General features: G+C 41.5%; 1 protein-coding gene across 1 annotated transcript; it reads right to left on the bottom strand.

The window, feature by feature from the left end:
• Positions 1-1,587: 1,587 nt before the first annotated feature.
• On the bottom strand, positions 1,588-11,806 carry HEMGN (hemogen). The gene is made up of 4 exons (XM_037140778.2): positions 11,347-11,806; positions 9,532-9,625; positions 3,587-4,725; positions 1,588-2,241 (listed from the first exon to the last, which is right to left on the bottom strand). Exons 1-4 carry the CDS (start codon positions 11,423-11,425, stop codon positions 2,135-2,137), a joined length of 1,419 nt encoding a protein of 472 aa, XP_036996673.2. The 5' UTR covers positions 11,426-11,806; the 3' UTR covers positions 1,588-2,134.
• Between the last annotated feature and the right edge of the window lie 8,268 nt (positions 11,807-20,074).

Here is a 20,074-nt window from a genome sequence, read left to right as displayed (position 1 = left end):
GTAGTTTGCATATCAATAATGTAACCATCTTAGTTTCTTAAGTTTTGATAAATTGACCATGGTTATGTAAGATATTAAATTAGGGCAAACTGGGTGAGAGGTATACAGGAACATCTGTACTATCTTTACTTTTCTAGAATTCAAAAATTATTCCTGAAAAATTATTTAAATCAAAAGTAATTAAAAATAAATATACCTGCCCTGGCTGGTGTGACTCAGTGGATTGAGGGCCAGCCTGCAAACTGAAAGGTTGTCAGTTTGGTTCCTGGTCAGGGCACATGTCTGGGTTGCAGGCCAGGCCCCCAGTTGGGGGCATGTGAGAGGCAAACGATTGATGTTTCTCTCCCACACGTCAATGTTTCTCTCCCTCTCTTTCTCCCTTCTTTCTCCTCTCTCTAAAAATAAATAAATAAAATCTTTAAAAAATAGATAACTATACCTATCTCTGGATGTCACCCTCAACAAGGCAACAGAAACCCTAGGAAGGTATCTGGGCATGTGCAACTTTGACATCTTCCCCAGTGGTTCTAATATACCATGAGGGTGAGAGACACTGTTCTACACCATGAATATGTGAGAGACTGGGATTGTCTGGTTCTGCACCGTAGCCCTGTACCTAGCACAAGGCCTACATGGAGACCTTGCAAATTGTGCCCTTGCTGAACCAAAGTTTATTTGTAAAAATCTTCTCTGAGTCCTCTGTTACAACAGAAGGAAAACTGAAACAATCCCCTCACACCACTGCAAAATTTACCCAGAGATTTAAAAACATATATTTATTTTTAGAGAGGGGTGGGAGGGAGAAAGAGGGAGAGAAACATTGGTATGTGAGCGAATCCACCAATTGCCTCTCACATGCCCCCATCCTGGGACTGGCCTGCAACCCAGACATGTGCCCTGACTGGAAATTGAACCAGCGACCTTTCAGTTCATAGGCCAGCACTCAATCCACTGAGCCACACCAGCCAGGACTATGCCTGGAGATTTTCGGACCTCTTTCTACCTAGAATAGTTCCTGCTCCTGCCCCCAGTCTCTGGTCATTTTTACTTAATCCTGACCCTTATCACCAGATACTAAAATACTAACTACTGCCACTTCATTGTTCGAAAGTCTTACTTATTTTCCCATATCCTAACAAATAAGTGAAATACTCCAATAATACACTCTTGTACACTCTAATAAGACAAGATTTTTGCCTTACAAGCCTGCTATTCCACATGGACCCTGTGGGAACTGGGCGTGTGGAGTGCTCGAACCCCCTCCTCTGTCACGTGCAATGCTGTTTGTCCTTACCTGTAATGCAGATCCTCTCCATCTCTCAAGGTTCCACTTGTGTAATTTTTTCAGGTCACTCAGCAAAAAGTAAGCATTCCCTTTAGTGTATCTACTGTTCAAATGGCACTAGCATTTACTATTTTCTTTTGTAATTACTTGTTTTCTGTTTTATTTCCCCATAAGACTAGATTAAACCCCTGGTCAGCAAGGACTATGTTATAGGTCTTCTAATCCTCAAAATGCTTACCATGACAGGGTCCACACAGCTAATTAAGCATGTAATAATGATTTAATGTACATTGTTCACAAATACAATATATAAAAAGTAAAACTAGAAAATCAAAACTCAAATACACAAGTAAACTACATTCAACACTCCAAAATATCTTTGAAGGAGTCCAAGAATAAGCATTGTTCAAATTAACTAGAAATCCAACTAAAGCCTGAATAAAATTTTGATGGTGTTATGACATTAACAGTTGAACACAGTTGATGAGAAAACTATATACTTATCCAAAGTTTAAGTGTTCACACTTATGAATTGTTCTGCTCATAAGAAATAACCAAAGAAATGTTTGCTATTCAGGTGATATTATTCATCGCTCCCCTTTCCCATTTCCGAGTCTCCCCATCACTCTCCTCCCCCCAATATACATTCATGTGCACATACACTGCAGGATATTGTCAACGTGGTTGAGCCTGAAAAAACACATTAGTTCTCTCTTTCAGATATGGGCTATACATGGAAAAAAACACTACTCAAATATTAATGAATGTTGCAGAGATTGCTACAACACTGAGGAAATCACACGTAACAAGATGTGTATTGCGTTGCAAAACTGTGATGGCTGAGCACTGCTAAAACAAAACATAACTGTAGACGTCATTTTCTGGATGTGTCTCTTGAGGAAGATTTGGAATTGCTGGTATCTGTGGTCCTTGGGCTTTGGGTTGTCCTTCCAGTTCTGCAAAATCAAACAAAATACAGAAGTAGGTTCAATAACTGGTATTGAGACAACTGAGTGTCCATTGGGAGGGGAAAAAACTACCTCACACTGTGCACAAAAAGAAATTTCAGATTAAAGATTTAAATATTAAAAGACCCTAAATGTTGTGGGAACCATAGAATGATCCTATAATCTTCGGATTATAAAGGGCTTTCTAAGCAGAACTCAGAGCAGGAACCATAAAGAAAAAGACAGTTTTGAACGACTAAAAACTGAAATTAAAATTTTGCCATAAACATAGCAAAAACCACTATAAACAAAGGTAAACCACAAACAGAAACTAGAAAATTATTTACAACGTACATATAGGTAAAGGTTTAACAACTATGATTTAAATTGACTTTTAATGAGTAAAAAAAGATCGATATTTCAAATTTAAAATGAAACCAAGATTTAAACAGGCAGTTCTCAAAAGAAAAATTCAAATTTGTAATAATCATGAAAAGATGTCAAGTAACATTAGTCATCAAAAAAGCAGAAATTAAAACAATTTGTTGGGGTTTTTTAACATAAAAGATAGGCAAAGATTTTTTAAACATTTACTTGGAACCCTACGAACCCCATGGTTTTGTCGCACTTTTCTTTCAGGAGAAAAGAGCAAATCAACTATCAGAGAGATTTCTTTAGAAAACAATTCCCTGGAGATAACTGTGCTCTGACAGCCTCACCTGTTTTCGTACAGTACACTTTGCAGTACCCTATGAGATTCTCAGTTATGGTCCTGAGGCAAGTCCCACTGAAGAAAGGTCACACGGTTTCCAAAATGCTATGCTTAGGAGAAAGCTTCTCAGGAACAAACATCAAAATCGAAAGGGTTTCTGGTAAATGTGGTAAATCCTATTAATTAATACAGGGATCATATTTTACACCTTTTTAACTCCCTCAGTACCTTATGCCATGAATTTAGTTGCCTTTTGTTTGACAGGAAATGTTAATTTTTGAAAAAAACTTTACTCAAGTTTTCTGGTAAATCTAAACTTAATTTTCCCTTAAAATATTTTGCACACAATCATCTCATATTGGGTTCATTTCTTTTCATTGGCTAAAGCTTGCCCAGTGTGTACACGTACCTATCATACACATTTAGATTTTCAATTATTTTTTCAGTTCTTTGGAAATATGCCACATACACATTGGTTAAATTAAAAACTAGCCAACGACAATGATGCTCCTTGAGGTAACTGGGGATAACCTAGGACTATTGAAGGATATAAAGCACCACTTTGAGGGAGGCATACCTAGCCAGTGCTCTAATTGGAAATGGGAACATGTCACTGACTTGTCCCTTATGCATTACCCCTACCTGGAGGAAAAACATCCTTAACATCTTCTTGGTGTGTTTTAGGACCCTGGCCTTGGGGCCCACCTGCTTCTTGGTTTGGTTCTGGAAAGCACTCTTTATTTTTACATGTCTTAGTAGAGAGGTCTTCAGGCCCAGGTGTTTCTTGGTGCATGCATGGATCAGATGGACATTCTTCAGGAGCAGGTATTTCTTGGATTGTTTTATGAGAGAGGGCTGTAGGCACAGCACTTTCTTTAGTATATGCTTTATAAGAAAAGTGTTCAGGTTCGGCTGTTTTGTGGTGTATTTTTGTAGGAAGGTTTTTAGGCACAGCTATTTCTTCTTGTGTTTTAGGAAAAAAACTTTCAGTCCCAGCTATTCCTTGACCTGGTTCAGCAGTGTCTTCCTTGCGTTCAGCTTTTTTTGGGTGTATTTCAAGAGCGTAGCCTTTAGGCACATCTGGTTTGGGGTATGCTTCGAGAGAGTGTCCTTCCGGGTCAGCTCTGTCTTCATATGTTTTAGAAGGAAGGGCTTTGGCTACAGATGTTTCTTGGCACATTTTAGGAGAGAGGTCTTCAGGTTCAGCCATTTCATGGGACATTGTGGACAAATGGTCTTGGATTACAGCTATTTCTTGGCACATTTTAGGAGAGAGGTCTTCAGGTTCAGCCATGTCATGGCACATTTTGGAAGAATGGTCTTGAATTACAGCTATTTCTTGGCACATTTTAGGAGAGAGGTCTTCAGGTTCAGCCATGTCATGGCACATTTTGGAAGAATGGTCTTGAATTACAGCTATTTCTTGGCACACTTTAGGAGAAAAGTCTCCTGGTTCAGCCTTCTCTCGGCCTACTTCAGAAGGGTGGTCTTGTACTATTGTTTCTTGGCACTGAGAAGAACTTTCCTGATCTATCATGCTTTCTTGACCTGCTGCAGAATTTTTTTTCTCAGGTACAACTCTTGGTGGGGAAGCTACGAGACAGAGGGCTTCAGTTACACTCCCAGGTAATTCATTTTCTTTCTCCGCAGGTGCCAGGGTTTTCTCCGTCATTTCCTTTTCTAACTGTGGCTGGGGCTCCACCTTCAGTTCTGTATTGTGTTGTCTCTTTCTGCCTCTTTGATTTCCTTTTCCTGTTCTCTGCCGCTTGTGTTTTTTCTCTCTGCAGAGAGATCAGAATTAGTGTCAGCAATGGGGCTACAGAACTCAGATAAATGCATGGTAATAACAGTCTAGGGCTGCCACTGTTCGGCCGCACGACCGTTGCACAAGTCAGTTGTCTCTCTGGGCCTCAGTCTCCTTGTTTGCAAAATGAAGGAGCAGTGCTAACGTTCTCAGTGGTCAGGAAAGGAAATGCCCCTCAGGGATGTTTTGTCTCTGTTGCCTTGCTCACCAGGAAGTGTAGCATGTGTGTGCGGTTGAGGACATCATACCCTAGTCTTTTGGGGTTTAAAGCCTGGGTGACTTAGTCCCTCTGCGCCCTGGGTGAACTCACTCAGTTGTGGTTCTAAGATCCTCAGTCCAGACACTGCTCCTTGTGTGTGCAGCCCACAGGTGGATGATGTATTTGGCTTTCTTATCTAACGCAGTGTCTTGTGTAAAGAATGCTAAGTACTTACAATACACGTCAAGTGAGATATACTGCAAGCTGGGTCAAAAGCTGCAAAACATTTCTTGAGGTTAACAAGCCTGATGGAAAGGCCTGCGCGGCCATGTCATGCCTACTCTGAAGTAACAGCTGAAGATCTAAGAGATGAAAGGCTATGCGTGGAAGCTGCCGCCAACGTTGAATTGCTAGGTACCGCAAATATAACCAAATACAGATGGCTAATACAGATGGGCTTGGGTCGGGGAGGGGAGGAGAAAAAGGTACTATAAATAAGCACTTCATCATTTTTCCAAATCTATTGAAATTCTGGCCCACGCTACCTGCTGCAGGGAGCCTTCTCTCACAGACCCCAGGGCTGAGATGCTCCCCCTGCTTCGACTGCCTGTATGATTTATTGGGAGGGTCATGCCTAAGGCAAGGCACAGAGCCTGCCCCAATCTGTAGTGATTTCAGAGAAACCTTATTCTTTTTTCATAAACTAGATATTCTTTAGTGATAAAACCAGTGTCTTCTTACTGTTAATTTTTTAAAAATCCTCACCTGAGGATATGGTCATTGACTATAAGAGGAAGAGAGCAGGGGTGGGGCAAGGGGGGCGGGGAAAGAAAGAGAGACATCAATGTGAGGGAGAAACACTGATAGATGGGCCGCCTCCCAACTGCGCTGGACCAGGGATCGAACCTGCAAACATTTGGAGTACGGGATATTGCTCCAACCAACTGAGCCAGCCAGCCAGGACAAAAGCAGTGTCTTTTATATCTTTGTAGTGCTCATAGTTCCTTGCACAACTTAAAAATGTAGATATACCTTATTTTGTGTATGTTTGAAATTCTTCATAATGAAAAAAATATTAAAGATTACCTCACCAAAACCATTTTAAAGTCAATATAAAAAAGCTATCTAGGTGCCGTATTTTGCTGTGTGTAATGCACACCCATGTTTTGGTGCACATTATACACTCATTATTATACCCATGGTGTGGAATCATTATACCCATGTATAATGAGCATCCTTATTTTTCCCTAAAAAAATGGGCAAAAAGTGTGCACTATACATGGCAAAATACTGGTAATAGGATGGTCAAAACATTACAAATAAATTAGAAGAAAAGGTAATCTGAAAACGGTGGTATGACACCTCAGCATTCTGAAGTGTAACTCCAAATAAGGAAGGTAACACGATAAATTATAAAGTCCTTATCATCCAATTATCTGAATTCTTTAGGGAATACTTTTCCCCCCTACATATTAAGTCCTAAATAATTTGTTAAGTAGATCTCTAAATGAGGAAATCTGAGTAATACAATGTTCCATGTTCTTCCTGGTAATTTTTCAAAAGATGCAAAAATATCCATGTGGTCTAAAATTTCATCTGTATTCTGTCATTTATCAACTATGTGATCATAGGCAAGTCACTTAACCTCTCTATGCCTTGGTTTCTTCATAGGTTTAAATGGAGTTAGGGCATCTCCCCAACCTCACAGGGTTGTTGCAAGAATTGCATGAATGAATTATCCAAACACAACGTTAGCACTTTTGTATTCACACAGGAATCACTTACGGTGCTTCCTATGTACCAATCACTTTTTAAGTAATTTCATTATTCACATCACCTGGTGAGGTGTTATTATCTCCATTTTGCAGATGACAAAACTGAGGCCCAGAGAGAGTGAGTAAATCATCTAAGATCAAACGACTGGCAAGCAAAAGAGCTAGGCATCCGATCTGGTCATTATGGCTTTACCAGCCAGGCACTTAGCCATTACACTCTGCTGCTTCTCTCTGGAACTACTAAGGTTTCACTGTGTGGTATGGGGTCAAGGAAACAGCTCTCAGTAGTACAGAAATGTGTCACCAGAGCAGGACCAGCCAGCTGCCAAGAGGCTTGCCAAGGTGTTCTCTACTTCGGTGACTTCCTCAGCCTTGGCTCCCCAGCCGGGTGAGCACAGAAACCCAGTTCTATGATCACACTGAGACAAGCTCCAATAATCAGAGTAGAGCTCATCAACCAGCTCAAGGAGACTGATATGCAAGCCCAGAGACCCATTTTTTTTGGAGAAAACTTTATATTTATTTTTCTTCCTTTTAAAAAATTGTTGGGAGAAACAGATAAAAAAAATGTACTTGAAAAGTAACTAAATAAAATTTAATATTAAAAAAAAATTGTTGACACTATTACAAACATCCCTCATTTCCCTCTCCTTTGCCCCCTTCACCAGGCCTTCGTCACATTGTTGTCTGTGTCCATGGGCTGGGCACATATGCATACATGTTCTCTGGCTGATCTCTTAGCAGTCCCTTCCATCCCCGCCCCGAGACCTACCAAAGACCCATTTTTAAATGAACAGGGAGAAATGCAAAGTCATACAGCAAAGAATACTTGGACTGACAAATTAATCACTCTTTCTCTGTAGCAAGTACTTGGGAGGCCAACTAATGATCAGAAGGTTGCTTGGCAAGAATAGAATTAGGGGAGCTGATAGGATGCTCTTCAACAGAGTCACCTGCCATAGGACCCAAGTAGAGACGTTTCTGCTGAAACATAACAAACACATTCCTGAAAACCTCAATTTCTGAAAAATCATGCACTAGAAGTAACAGTACTTATGGAGAAAAAATAGAGCTGGGGCAGATGACTCAAAACCTGTACAACGTTTTAACATTAGCAAAAGCAGTAGCCGGTACCTGAGATAACCTGGATAATCCAGACAGGTAGTTTATCCTGACTGGGGTTGCCTCGGGGGCTAGTAAAAAATGCACACAAGCCACAGTGTAAGTGCAGGTGCAGAGATCATGCAAATAGGAGCGGCACTCTGAGCCAGGGGAGCCACCATGAAGTTGGGCACAGAAGGAAGTGCAACCTGCCACCCTTCTCCTGGGGAACAGCCGTGGGTGCAGCTGAAAAGGATCCTGCCTATAGAGCAGCCGGGCTGAAGGCTTTTCCTTTCCTGCTAAAGGTTTTGGTTTTATTCACACTATTCTGGTTCCTGTGACTAGAAAAAAAATTAACTTCCACGTTATGCTGACATATTCTCCTGTTTGTCAGTCACATATGTGCTACCTGGTTGCAGCAGAAAAGACAATAGCCAGTCCATATCAGGGACAGATGCCCTTTCTTCAGAACAGTGCTTAGATCAGTGATTCTCATGGGGGGGAGGTGATTTTGCCCCCTCTCTGCCTGCCCCGGGCGACATTTGACAATGTCTGTTGACAATTTTGGTTGTCACATCTGGGGGAAGAGAGGAGTACTATTGGCCAGAAATGCTGCTAAACATCCTCACACAAAGAAGCACCCCACCCACGGTGTCATCAGTGCCGAGGTAAAGAAAGCCTGGCTTTAATGGATGCTGTACTCCTGGATCCTGACTTTCCTGTTTCCATCTCCAAGCAAGCAGCACCTCTGTTTTCACAGCCATATTCTAAATGGATGCAGTTTGATGCTGCTTGATTTACAAACGTGTCCTGTACTCCCTCCCTGAGACGACAGGCGGGCAACTTCAACGGGAGATCCAGGAACTCCCGACTCTCCTCTCGTGTCACTCATTTACAATATTTTGGTTTCCTCCATAGAGAGTTAATCACACCCATTCGATAAGGATCACTAATAGCGTGGAGAACAGCCTCGGAGATTTCCTCAGTACTGTCTCCTGCTCCCAGTGAGATTCTTTCACGTTTCTACTGCCAGAGTGGCTGATCACCAGGCCTCTCTGCAATATACAGCGGGGGTGTCAGGCTCATTTTCACCGGGGGCCACATCAGCTTCACAGTTGCCTTCAAAGGGCTGAATGTAATTTTAGGACTGTGTGAATGTAGCTACTCCTGAACTAGGGACAAGGAGCTCTGCATCTGGCCCCTGGTGAAAATGAGTTTGACACCCCTGATATACAGGGTCCGGCAGAAATAACACCTGCTTGGTAGGGTATGTGAATGTCTCGTACAAGATAGACAGCGATTTAAATATTTCACCTACAATGTCATACGGTGTGGTTGAGTGTGATATTGTTATGTTACAGAATTACATGCTTATGATTTTGTAATAACAGAGGGGCGTTATTTGTGCCAGCCCCCCCCACCCTGTAATTTGATTGCCTGGTGTTTTAATTTAAAGAGACCAGAGATAAAGTTCTGTTCCCACCACTTTACTAGCTGTGTGACTTTAGGCAAAAGATTTAACCCATTGGACATTTGGTTTTCTGTCTTTTTTTTTTTTTTTTTTTTTTTGGTAAATGGGGATAACAGCTCTGGATTTCCAGGATTGCTGGAACGATAAAATATAGCTGCGACAGCGCTCAGCAGTACTTGGCGCACAGTGCTTACTGGATAAATACCAGTTCCTTTTTCCTTTGCAAGGATACCATACCCAAAATGCCATTGTGAAGTTTGCTTTTCTTGTGCTTCAGCTTTTCTTTTTCTGAGTTGCTCTCTGTTTCGCAAATTCCAAGTTCCAATGACATCTGTGGGATCAAAATGAAAGTTATAGGAGACAGACAAAATGAAAGTAATAGGAGACAGACGAATTGTGACACTTTCCCGAAAGAGTCCTCCAGCGGAGTGGCAGGATCCCTGTGCTGCGTGTCTGCCTTCTCCTAGCTTTTTGGGGACAAGGACTCTACCTTAGTTATCCTTCTACCACCAAAGAATGCCTAGGAGCAAACAGTAAACATTTGAAAATGAAAAGGTCAGTATTTGTATGTAGTTGTACTACTGACCTATTAATTTCTTCATAATAATTTTTACATATGGTACAAACCTAAAAGAAAAAAATCAACCATAGTCTGCCATCCTTAACATTATAATCTGTTTTCATTTTATTTCTCATACCAGTCTAGTTCTGATATTACCCAGAATTGTAAAGAGAGCATATCACAGTTTTATCATTTACTAAATTACATCAGAAATATTTCCCATGACCTGGTCTTCGTAATTATAGATTTACTAACTGCATGATACTTAATCAAGTTGATGTATTCTCATTTACCTGTATTTGTATTGGACATATAGGTTGTTGCCAGTTATTTTATTTTTTGCCATTATAAATCAAACTACAATAGGTATACTCTTGAATGTAGCTTCCTTTAAAGGGGGGAGTTTTTCCATAGGATAGTGCTTCTCCAAGTCCTTTGGAACATTAAAGGTATTGTCAAAAATGTTCTGCTTCCATCCATGTCTGAGGAAAGTGAGTGGGTCTTTGATGTAAAATTTATTAGAACCTGTGGAGTGATAGCCAATTTGCACTGGGACCCCCAGTAGATGAATCATGCCCCTGGGACCATGGTCCCTTTTGTTCTTAGGACAGAAGTTGTTAATGATGAACTTGGATGGGAAAAAAAATCACACCTTTATTTTTACTAATCTCTAATTAAAATGACCATTTCCTTCAACTATGAATGTAGGTAATAAACCCTGGTAGTTTTAGCAGTGGGTGACTTTGTCACCAAAAGTAATTACAGGTTCTTTTTGTATAACATCACAGTTGTTCCCACTACCTCCACTGTATCATTTGAGATGGTATAGTTGATTTCAGACAATCATTATTAGATCCACCTTAAATGGATCCTGCTTCTTAATGCATCTATAAAGGCGCCCATCTGTCACAATACCACCGTTTTTCATTTTGACAAGTGTATCTCAATTCTTTCCTTTGTAAGCCTAAGTATTTACTTTTGTATATTTAAAATACTACTCTAAGGAGGAATTTAGGGGTTCATCAAAATGCCAAAGGAACCCATGGCCCCTAAAAACTATAAAACACTATCTCAAGTCCTAGGATTCTGCAAACATTTTGAGAAATGCAGCTTTAGGACAGACCCAATGAGTGAAATTAGTGAACCAGAAGAATAAGCACTATAGTTCTTGCCACCCATTGCTATAGCTCCCAAAAGTTATGCCAAATATACGCTGCCACAGAAGTAGACGGGTGTACTTGTTTTGCCACCACCATCCAGCGTTGGGCATTTTCGCTCCCTTTCATTTCAATGTATTTCTTATATCCTTGTGTTTCTCTGGCTTGTTAAAATCTTAGCACTAGAAGTCACCTCAGGAAGTTATACAGCCCTGATTCTTCCCACCTGTGGTTATATGTATGCACTCAATCATGCCCTTCTTTTTCCATTAAAAAAAGAGGAAAATAATCCTAGCCCCAATTCTTCCCAACAGCTACAACCTCTTTCATTACCTGGAACGTGGTTCTTTTCTTGATCAAGGTCAGATGGCTCACGGGGCATCAAATGAGATGGGTTCTTTCCCAAATCCATCTTTCTGCAATACCGTCCTGCTTATTTGGTCTGACTTCCTCAAGCTGCCTTTTAAAAAAATATCAAAAGCAATCAACAGCTTAAAAAAACACACGCATATACATACAAGTTCACTTGTCACTTGACTTCCCGCCTAAAAGTTTTATCTGGTTGGACCACAGCTGCTGGCTAGTTCTACTTTCTTATCACACTGCACAGGTGTGAGTAGGGGTCACGACTGCTGCCATGGCCTCACACTCTAGCACAGTTGTTGGTTGTACAGGAGCCTGAGCCTCAGCCCCAGTCCCAGCCTGGCATGGCACAGCCTCTGGTTCGGCAGCCATTTGGTTTTGTCTGCCAAGAAGTGCCTGAGTCTGAAGTTCTGTTTTACACATGGAGATGCCATAATGTAGAAAGAACAAATGCGGAAAGAACACTAAGTCTAGGATCTAACCAGACCCACCCCTTTCTGTGGCTCTTTCCGTATTTGACAAGTGGGTAAAAATAGTTCCTGACTTGCAAACCTCACACAGTCTTGTGAAAGTGAAAATAAATGAATATGAAAATTATAAAGTGTGCCACACAGATGTGAAGTTAATCTTACATTGTTTTTCTGCATGTGGCTTGTTTTCCCACCTTAATCTGTTGCAAATGAATGTAAAGTCTTGCTATATATGCTATTATAGACTTAGAAAATAGACGTGAAGAACCAAAATAGGAATTTGAAGCAAATTTGGGCCCTTTTCTGCTAACTTGATCATTTACAATGGACTCAAGATAACTAGTGAAACCCACTGTTACTCAGCCAGGGAAGGTCAAAAAGCATTTCCTCATGAACATATCAGCACATTATGTCACAGAAATAAAGCTGAAGCAAAAGGAATCGCCCCATCTCCAATCAGTCACCCCATCTGTGAAGGCAAAAGGCGCAGAGAACCACAGCTGTTCAACTAAGGAAGGAGTGCTGAATGCCTCCTGACACCTGCAGTTAGTCCAGGAGGGGCGGGGTCAACAATGTGTCTGGAGTCACAGACTGACTTGAGGAGTGTTTGAATTCCAGTGTCGCCATGTTCCCTAATTCAATGACCTTGGGTCAGTTAGTCATGGAACCACTTTACCTCTTTACAGAATGGGGACAATATATTATCTAGCTCATGGGGTTATTGGGATGACTGAATCAAATAACCTGTCTAAGGCATTTTATGTGCCTGACATGTTGAGTTTGCTTAGTTGTTAGCTGCTTTTATTAATAATAAAAATACAATGGCCAGATTTTGGAAAACCAAGTCATAGTTTAAATGCATTTAAGAAACTCAAAATTTGGGGGTGGGCTGGGATGGGGGTAAAAGGCAGAAAACTGTACTTGAACAACAATTAAATTTTTTTAAAAAGAAACGAAATTTGAAAGGGATCCTTTATAATATGAATAGGTGCCTCTACTTCCATAGAGTCTTTAAAAAATTTTATTGATTGATTTGAGAGAGAAAGGGAGAGAGAGAAAGATATTAATTTGTTGTTTCACTTATTTATGTGTTCATTCATCATTTCTTGCATGTGCCCTGTTTAGGGATTGAACCCAGAACCTTGGTGTATCAGGACATCACTCTACCAACTGGCCTACCCGGCCAGGGCTCCATAGAGTCTTAGGCGTTAGAACTGGAAGGGCCCCTGGGACCATCTAGTCCCTTGCCCTGTTTTATATACAAAGAAACTGAGAACTAAGGAAGGATTTACCTGTCCCAAAATTTCTTACTTATTGCTGGCAGCACCTCTTATAGATTATCAGACGAGCCATCACCTCATGCTTGGTTTTGCCTGGGTATGAACATGTATGTGTGTTGTGAACATATACATTGACAAGTTTTGAGAATTACATAGCACACATACAAGTACCCATCACCAAAACTTAACAGGGTTTTTAACAAGCAGATCCTAATGCTTTAGCTTTAAGTTTCTCAATTCTTCATCTCTTACAAGTTTTTATTTAAAAATTCAGATAAGTTCAGGGAGTACCTATTCAAAAGGAATCCTGTAGAGAATGGAAGGCATGCTTTGTAATTTATCTCTTGATTATTTTTGGATTTTCAGATAGAGGGTTTTAAAAAATTAAATACAATGTAGTAGGTGTTCTGTAGAATCCAGTGGCATAGCCTCCTCTATCACCCAAGCTATGTATTTGAGGTGTGCCCTTTGTGTGGGCTGATTACACCCTCTTCTTGTAGTTGAGCCTAGGTTTCTGTTGGCAGATCAATGGGAGGAATTTACCCTGGCCAGTCAGCTGCAAGGATTAGCTGTGACCACTGACCACCAAGCTCTGTTCTCTATGGAAGATCCGCTGTGCAAGGGCAGGGTGGTGGTGCCCCAACATGGTCTGTAGCTGTCCACTGGGTGTGCTGGCCCTGGGGTTTTCCAGGTGGTGCAGGCTAAGGTCAGCCCCCACGTACGTTTTGCTCTGGGGCCACCCTGCTTGAGCTATGAAGCAATCTAAAATGGCTTCTAATTGTACCGGGCTTGGAGATTCCCAGGTAAAGCCAAACTATAAATCTAGGCTGGCTGCGGCTAGTGCCAGGCCTGGAGCTCACTGAAGCCAGCTCTCACTTGTTTAAGAGGATTTAGGAAGCTGTGAAGCATGAGCCAAGACCAGTTATTCATACGGAAAGGCAGCTTGGGTGGGCCCTGTAAGCTGGGTGCGGCAGAGGCTCTGGGGATTTCCAAGGTGGGTCCAACAGCGTTAGGTTGATGGAGTCTCAGATATAGCACCAGTTTGCTGGCTCTGTGGGGGGATTGTTTAGAAAAAGGACAATGGCCTATGCTCGCCTTGATGGTAGACACTTCAGTTCCTCCCTGTGTGCCACTGGTACCTTTCATCCTTCTACCCCAGTGCCGGAGCTCAGAGGGAGTGAGTCTGAGTAGGTGGGTCTGTGTGTGGGTTTTTTAAGAGGAACTGCTTGAGGCTCCAGAAGTTTCTTCCACAGACTCAATCCCCACTGGTTTACGCAGCCAGAAGCTGTGGTCAAAGCAGTTCTACCTGATACATAGGAACAAACACAGGGAGGCTACCAAAATGAGGAGACAAAGAAAAATGGCCCAAATGAAAGAACAGATCAAAACTCCAGAAAAAGAGCTAAATGAAATGGAGATAAACAATCTATCAGATGCAAAATTCAAAAGGCTGGTTATAAAGATGCTCAAGGAACTTAGTGAGTACCTCGATAGCATAAAAACAGTGTGGTCAGGGAAAATATTATGCTGAGTGAAATAAGCCAGGCATTGAAAGACAGATACCATATGATCTCACCTTTAACAGGAAGCTAAAAAACAAAACAAATAAGCAAGCAGAATATCACCAAAGACACTGAAATAGAGAACAGGGGGACAGTGACCAGAGGGGAGAGAGGAGGGAATTTCAGGGGAAATAGGGGAAGGATTTACAGGAACTAGTATAAAGGACACATGGACAACAACTAAGGGGGGTGGAAATGGGAGGGAGGTGGGGAGCACTGGAGGGGTGGGAGGGGATGGGAGTAAAAGACAGAAAACTGTACTTGAACAATTAAATTTAAAAAATTTTTAATGTAGTCGGAAATGGAGGATACACCAATTGAAATAAAGAACAATTTATAAGGAAACGACGGTGGAGTGGATGAAGCTGAGAATTGAATCAATGATTTGGAACATAAGGAAGCAAAAAACAACCAATAAGAACAACAAGAAAAAAAAAGGATTTAAAAAAACGAGGACAGTAAAAGCAGCTTCTGGGACAACTTCAAGAGGTTCAACATTTGCATCATAGGGGTACCAGGAAGAGAAGAGAAAGAGCAAGAAATTGGAAATCTATTTGAAAAAATAATGAAAGAAAACTTTTCTAATTTGGTGAAGGACATAGACATGCAAGTCTCAGAAGCACAGAGAGTCCTAAACAAGATGGATGCAAAGAGGCCCACTCCAAGACGCATCATAATTAAAATGCCAAAGGTTAAAGATAAAGAGAGAATCTTAAAACCAGCAAGAGAAAAGAAGCTAGCTATCTACAGGGGAATTCCCATAAGACTGTCAGCTGATTTCTCAGAATAAACTTTGCAGGCTAGAAGGGATTGGCCAGAAATATTCAAAGTCATGAAAATCAGTAACCTACAGCCAAGATTGCTCTATCCAGCAAAGCGATCATTTAGAATCAAAGGACAGAGAGAAAGCATCCCAGACAAGAAACAACTAAAGGAGTTCATTACCACCAAACCACTATTATATGAAATGTTAAAGGGACTTATTTAAGAAAAAGAAGATCAAAACTATGAACAATAAAATGGCAAAAGAATACATATCTATCAATAGTGAAATCTAAAAAACACACTAAGCAAACAAGAAGAGCAGAAACAGAATCATGGATACAGAGAGCATTTTCATGGTTGCCAAATGGGAGGGAGGTGTAGGAGAATGGGTGAAGAGGTGAGGGGATTAAGAAGTACAAATAGATAGTTATAGAATAGTCATGGGGATGTAAAGTACAGTATAGGAAATGGAGTAGCCAAAGTACTGATATGCTTGACCCACAGGCATGAACAACTGTGGGTGGATGGCCTGAGGGAGTGGGGGGTGCTGGGTGGAGGGGGAGCCAAAGGAGGAAAAATCAGAACAACTCTAACAGTATAATCAATAAAATATAATTAAAAAATAAAATGTCAAATTTAAATTAAAAGAAACTTTGAAAATTATAAAATAATATTATCTTAAATTTTAAATTTACATTTTAAACATTGGTGCCTTTCTTTATTTGAGATGTTTAGTTCTTACCAGTTAGGTTGTTTCTTATGATAGCTCAATAAAATAACCTTATAGAATACTTCTGGGGCACCTCACAGAAAATGTGGAAGTACTTCTTAAATAGGATTATCTTTACTCAGACCTTATAACACCCATTTCAACAATTCAACAAACCTGCTGAATGCCCACTCTGTACCACAAATGAGCAAGGGTGTCAAGGCATAAAGATGAACAGATGTAGTCCCTGAGTTCTATGTACTGTAGGCTCACAGAGAAATACATACATCTTATTGTAAGGAAATATTTAGATTCTTTATTCCTTATTGCAACCTTCCTAAGTTGATCCCACCTCTGCCTCATGTTCTCTGTATCTAGAAGCAGAATATGGGGTGACTATATTGAGGGTGGGGCCCCAACTTCACAGTTAGGGAGGCAATATTGGGTGGAGGGGGCCAGTGGAGGGGGGACTTTGAAGAAAACTAGATTGGAAGTTTGGGCAAGGTGTCTCTGGTGTGATAAGCAGGCCAGAGAGGGAACTTGTCTGTGACAGAAATAGCCACACAGTAAGTTCACAAGCCATAGCTCATTGTCCCTTCTCTCTGTAGAAAATTGTGGAGCCATTGCCAAAATGTGAGCTCTTAGGCATTAAAGGCTGGATATTTTTTAACAAATGCTGCCTTGTTCTAGAGTTATTTACATAAATATACAAAACCTCCCTCTAGGCCACAAACTCTTAGACTCGCCTCTCTATTTCCACAGTATAGTCTAGTGGGAGGCTCGGCCCACAGTCATCCCCATGAGCACCCTCACTCCGGTGTACAGGGCCTGCTTCACGGGCATGCAGCCTGTACACCGGGCCTCACACACTCAGAGAGGCTGATGTGACTGCAACCCAATAATAGTAATAACAGCGTCTGTTCCAGAACTTTCAGTCATCATTCTCTGGCCCTGTCCCATGTACTGGAGACATAGAAGTTAAAAGGCAAAGTCCCTGTCCGTACAGAGATTACAGCCTAATGGGATGAGATAAACAATAGGCAAATAAATACAATATGGTACGTATCAGATGATTATAAATGCTTTGGAGAAAAGTGAGCAGGGGGTGGTGGGAAGGGGAGGAAAGGAGGAAAGGTGATGGTGGTTGCCATTTTAAATCAGGGGGCCAGGGAAGGCTTTACTCATGGGGGACAGTTGAGTGGAATTGAAGGAGGTGAGGTAAGCCAGACTGACGTCTGGGAGGGCACCCAGGCAGAGGGGCACCGACAAATGGCCTGTGGTGAGGAAGTGGCTTGCTACCTCTTGTGGGGATTTCTACTCTGATTGAGATGCATAGTCATGGGATGATTTTGAGCAGAGGAGTGATGCAACCTGGCTTATATTTTTAAAGGATTGTTTTGGCAACTGCGTGGCGAACACAAGGGAGGAGGAGGAAGCATGAACATGACTTAGGTTTTGCAGTAATCCAGGTGAGAGACTTGGATTGTGATGCTGGTGGTGAAATGGTCAGATTCTAAAGCAGTTTACAAATTAGATATGGAGAGAGATAGAGAGTCAATAATAATGACAAAGGTTTTGGTCTGAACAACTAAGAGAATGGAGTTACTGTGAACGGATAAGAGAGACTGGGAGAAGCAGGCTTGCAAGCAATGGCCGGAGTTCTGTTTTGGGTGTGCTAGTAGATTAGGGAGAAAACAGCAAAGGATCAGCACGTGAGGCAGAGGAAAACCAGAAAAGTGTCGTGTCCTAGAAGCCGAGTGGAAAAATGTTTCAAGGAGGAGGAAGTGATCGACTGTGTCGAATTTTGCTAATAAGTAGAAGAAGGATTGAGAACTGTCTTAACAATTTAATTCAATTCCTTACAGGTTGTAGAGCCCCAAGAGGTTAAATGGTTTGGCCAGGGCCACAGACAGGACCAGCTACATAATTTGCAGGATCCAGCACAAAATGAAAATGCAGAGGTCCTCCTTCAAAGATTAAGAATTTCAAGACAGTTACAGACAAAAAAAATTAAACCCAGCACAGGGCCCTACTTTCATAAGTATCTTACTGCATCTTTGCAGCAGACTTATGAAATAGCTATTGAATATTATCGTTTTTCAGATCAAGACACTGGTTACTCAGGCTGCTTTGTCTGTGGAGTAGCCCATCCTTTGTCTCACTGCTTCACTGATAATCTCACTTTTACCTTCAACTCTAAACAACAACAAAAAAGACAAAGTATAGAGTGATTTAACTAAGGACACAGAGCTAGACTGGTAGGTTGAGCCTGGAACCTGAGCCTTCAGCCTCCGAGTCTGGCCTTCTCCCTGCTAGCCCAAACTACACGTGGAGGGAGAGAATTGCTGTCCCTCCTCCTGACCCATATGGAGAAGGTTTAAGTATTGAGGCCTTGTTCATGCATTGCAGACGCCTGGCTGAACTGGGTAGGTGTGGGAGGGAAGGAAGCACAGGGCTAAGAACTTCCATCCGAGGACTCTATACAATGGGGGTGAAAAGGGAGCCCTGGGTAGCATTATGACCTGATAGAAGTGCCCCAGACCTAATGTAGTGTAGGGCTGTACTGATAAAACTATGGTGCCCCGAAACCAGGGAGATCAGAGTCCTGCTACACTCTGGTTTGTTGTTCCACACTTAGAGTATTACACTGTGAAGACCGGGTGAACAGTATTTGAAACGAACAAAAAGAGCAAGGGGTCTGGGACCCTACCACTTCCTGGCTGTGTAATATGGGGGAAATCACTCAATTCTTTCGGATCCCATTTCTGCTCCTGTAAAAAGTAATACCTAACAGGGATTCTGTGAGAATAAGAGAGATCATGAGTGCTTTTGATGAAATGAAAAGCACTGTGCACCTAGAAGTGCCATAAACTGGGATGTTGTTAATAGTATTATTAGCTTGTTCTAATGATGCACCTGGGCATTCTCCTTGAGTATATTTGGGTGAAAAAGACAAGAAAGGGAAGATATTGTACACTTCGTTTTCTTAGTGTTCCTTCCTTGCTGAAATACTTTTTCAAATTGTTGACTTTTTTTCAGAGAGTGGATCTAGCTTTGTTTCCCTAGAGGGAGGGAGAGTTTCTTATTCCCCTCTCTCACAGTCTGTTGATGCATGATAAGTGAGTCTGTCTCTGCTAACACAGATGCTGCCGTATGCATGCAGATAACATGTCCTCAAACTTGAGAGTGGCTGCAACCTGACTTTCAATCTAGTTTGTTCCAAAGTCCTTGCTCTGGCCTCCGCCACTAATATTATCTTTAATTTCTCAGTGTGTAGACAAGTTCTCATCTCTGGATAAACCTTAATGAGCAGTCATTTATCTGAGGGAGAGCAATCTGCTCCCACCTTGAGTCACTTCACATCTCTACCCCTTCATTCCCAAACTTCTGAACACATTTGACTTGAACTATTTGTATGGTAACGTGTACTCTCAGTGCACCTCTTTCTCCACCCCACTTCCTCATTCCTTCACGTCTGCCCTTGGTTTTTGCTTCCATGTGTTTTGCTCTCACGAGTCATCAGTGGTTTCTTAATAGCCAAGTCCAGTGATGTCTTCTCAGTTCTCTCTCTCTCTCTCTCTCTCTCTGACCTTGCTGATCACATCTACCCTCCTTGAAACCTGCTCCACTGTTGGCGTCCATTGTAATGTGTTCTTCACCTCTCTCCCTCATCCCTATTCTTCTTCACAGGCTTCTTTTTCATTCCTCTGGATGTGTGTGTGGAAGAAATTTCCCAAGGAAGATGCCCTTATCCTTCTCTCTTTATATTCCCACCCTTGTTAGACATCAATCCCACTATATACCTTTAGCTATCACCTTCTATAAAGAAATCTTCTAAATAAATATCTGAGTTCTAAGGTCACATTTTAAAGGGTCTTTGTGGATATCATCAATCACCTGAATATCCCACTG

Source organism: Artibeus jamaicensis, unplaced genomic scaffold (assembly GCF_021234435.1).
Source record: "Artibeus jamaicensis isolate MK-2021 breed Jamaican fruit bat unplaced genomic scaffold, CSHL_Jam_final scaffold_1964, whole genome shotgun sequence".
In the NCBI taxonomy this organism is placed as follows: domain Eukaryota; kingdom Metazoa; phylum Chordata; class Mammalia; order Chiroptera; family Phyllostomidae; genus Artibeus; species Artibeus jamaicensis.
The sequence above is the reverse complement of the archived record's forward strand: the minus strand, read 5'-3'. Positions and strand labels throughout refer to the sequence as shown.

Excerpts from the sequence above, each read along its gene's own strand:
- HEMGN (XM_037140778.2), bottom strand. The coding sequence starts at position 11,425 with ATGGATTTGGGAAAGAACCCATCTCATTTGATGCCCCGTGAGCCATCT. Across the intron at positions 9,626-11,346 it reads AGAAAAGAACCACGTTCCAG|ATGTCATTGGAACTTGGAAT; the intron begins GTAATGAAAGAG and ends TTGATCCCACAG. Across the intron at positions 4,726-9,531 it reads ACTTCACAATGGCATTTTGG|AGAGAAAAAACACAAGCGGC; the intron begins GTATGGTATCCT and ends ATCTCTCTGCAG.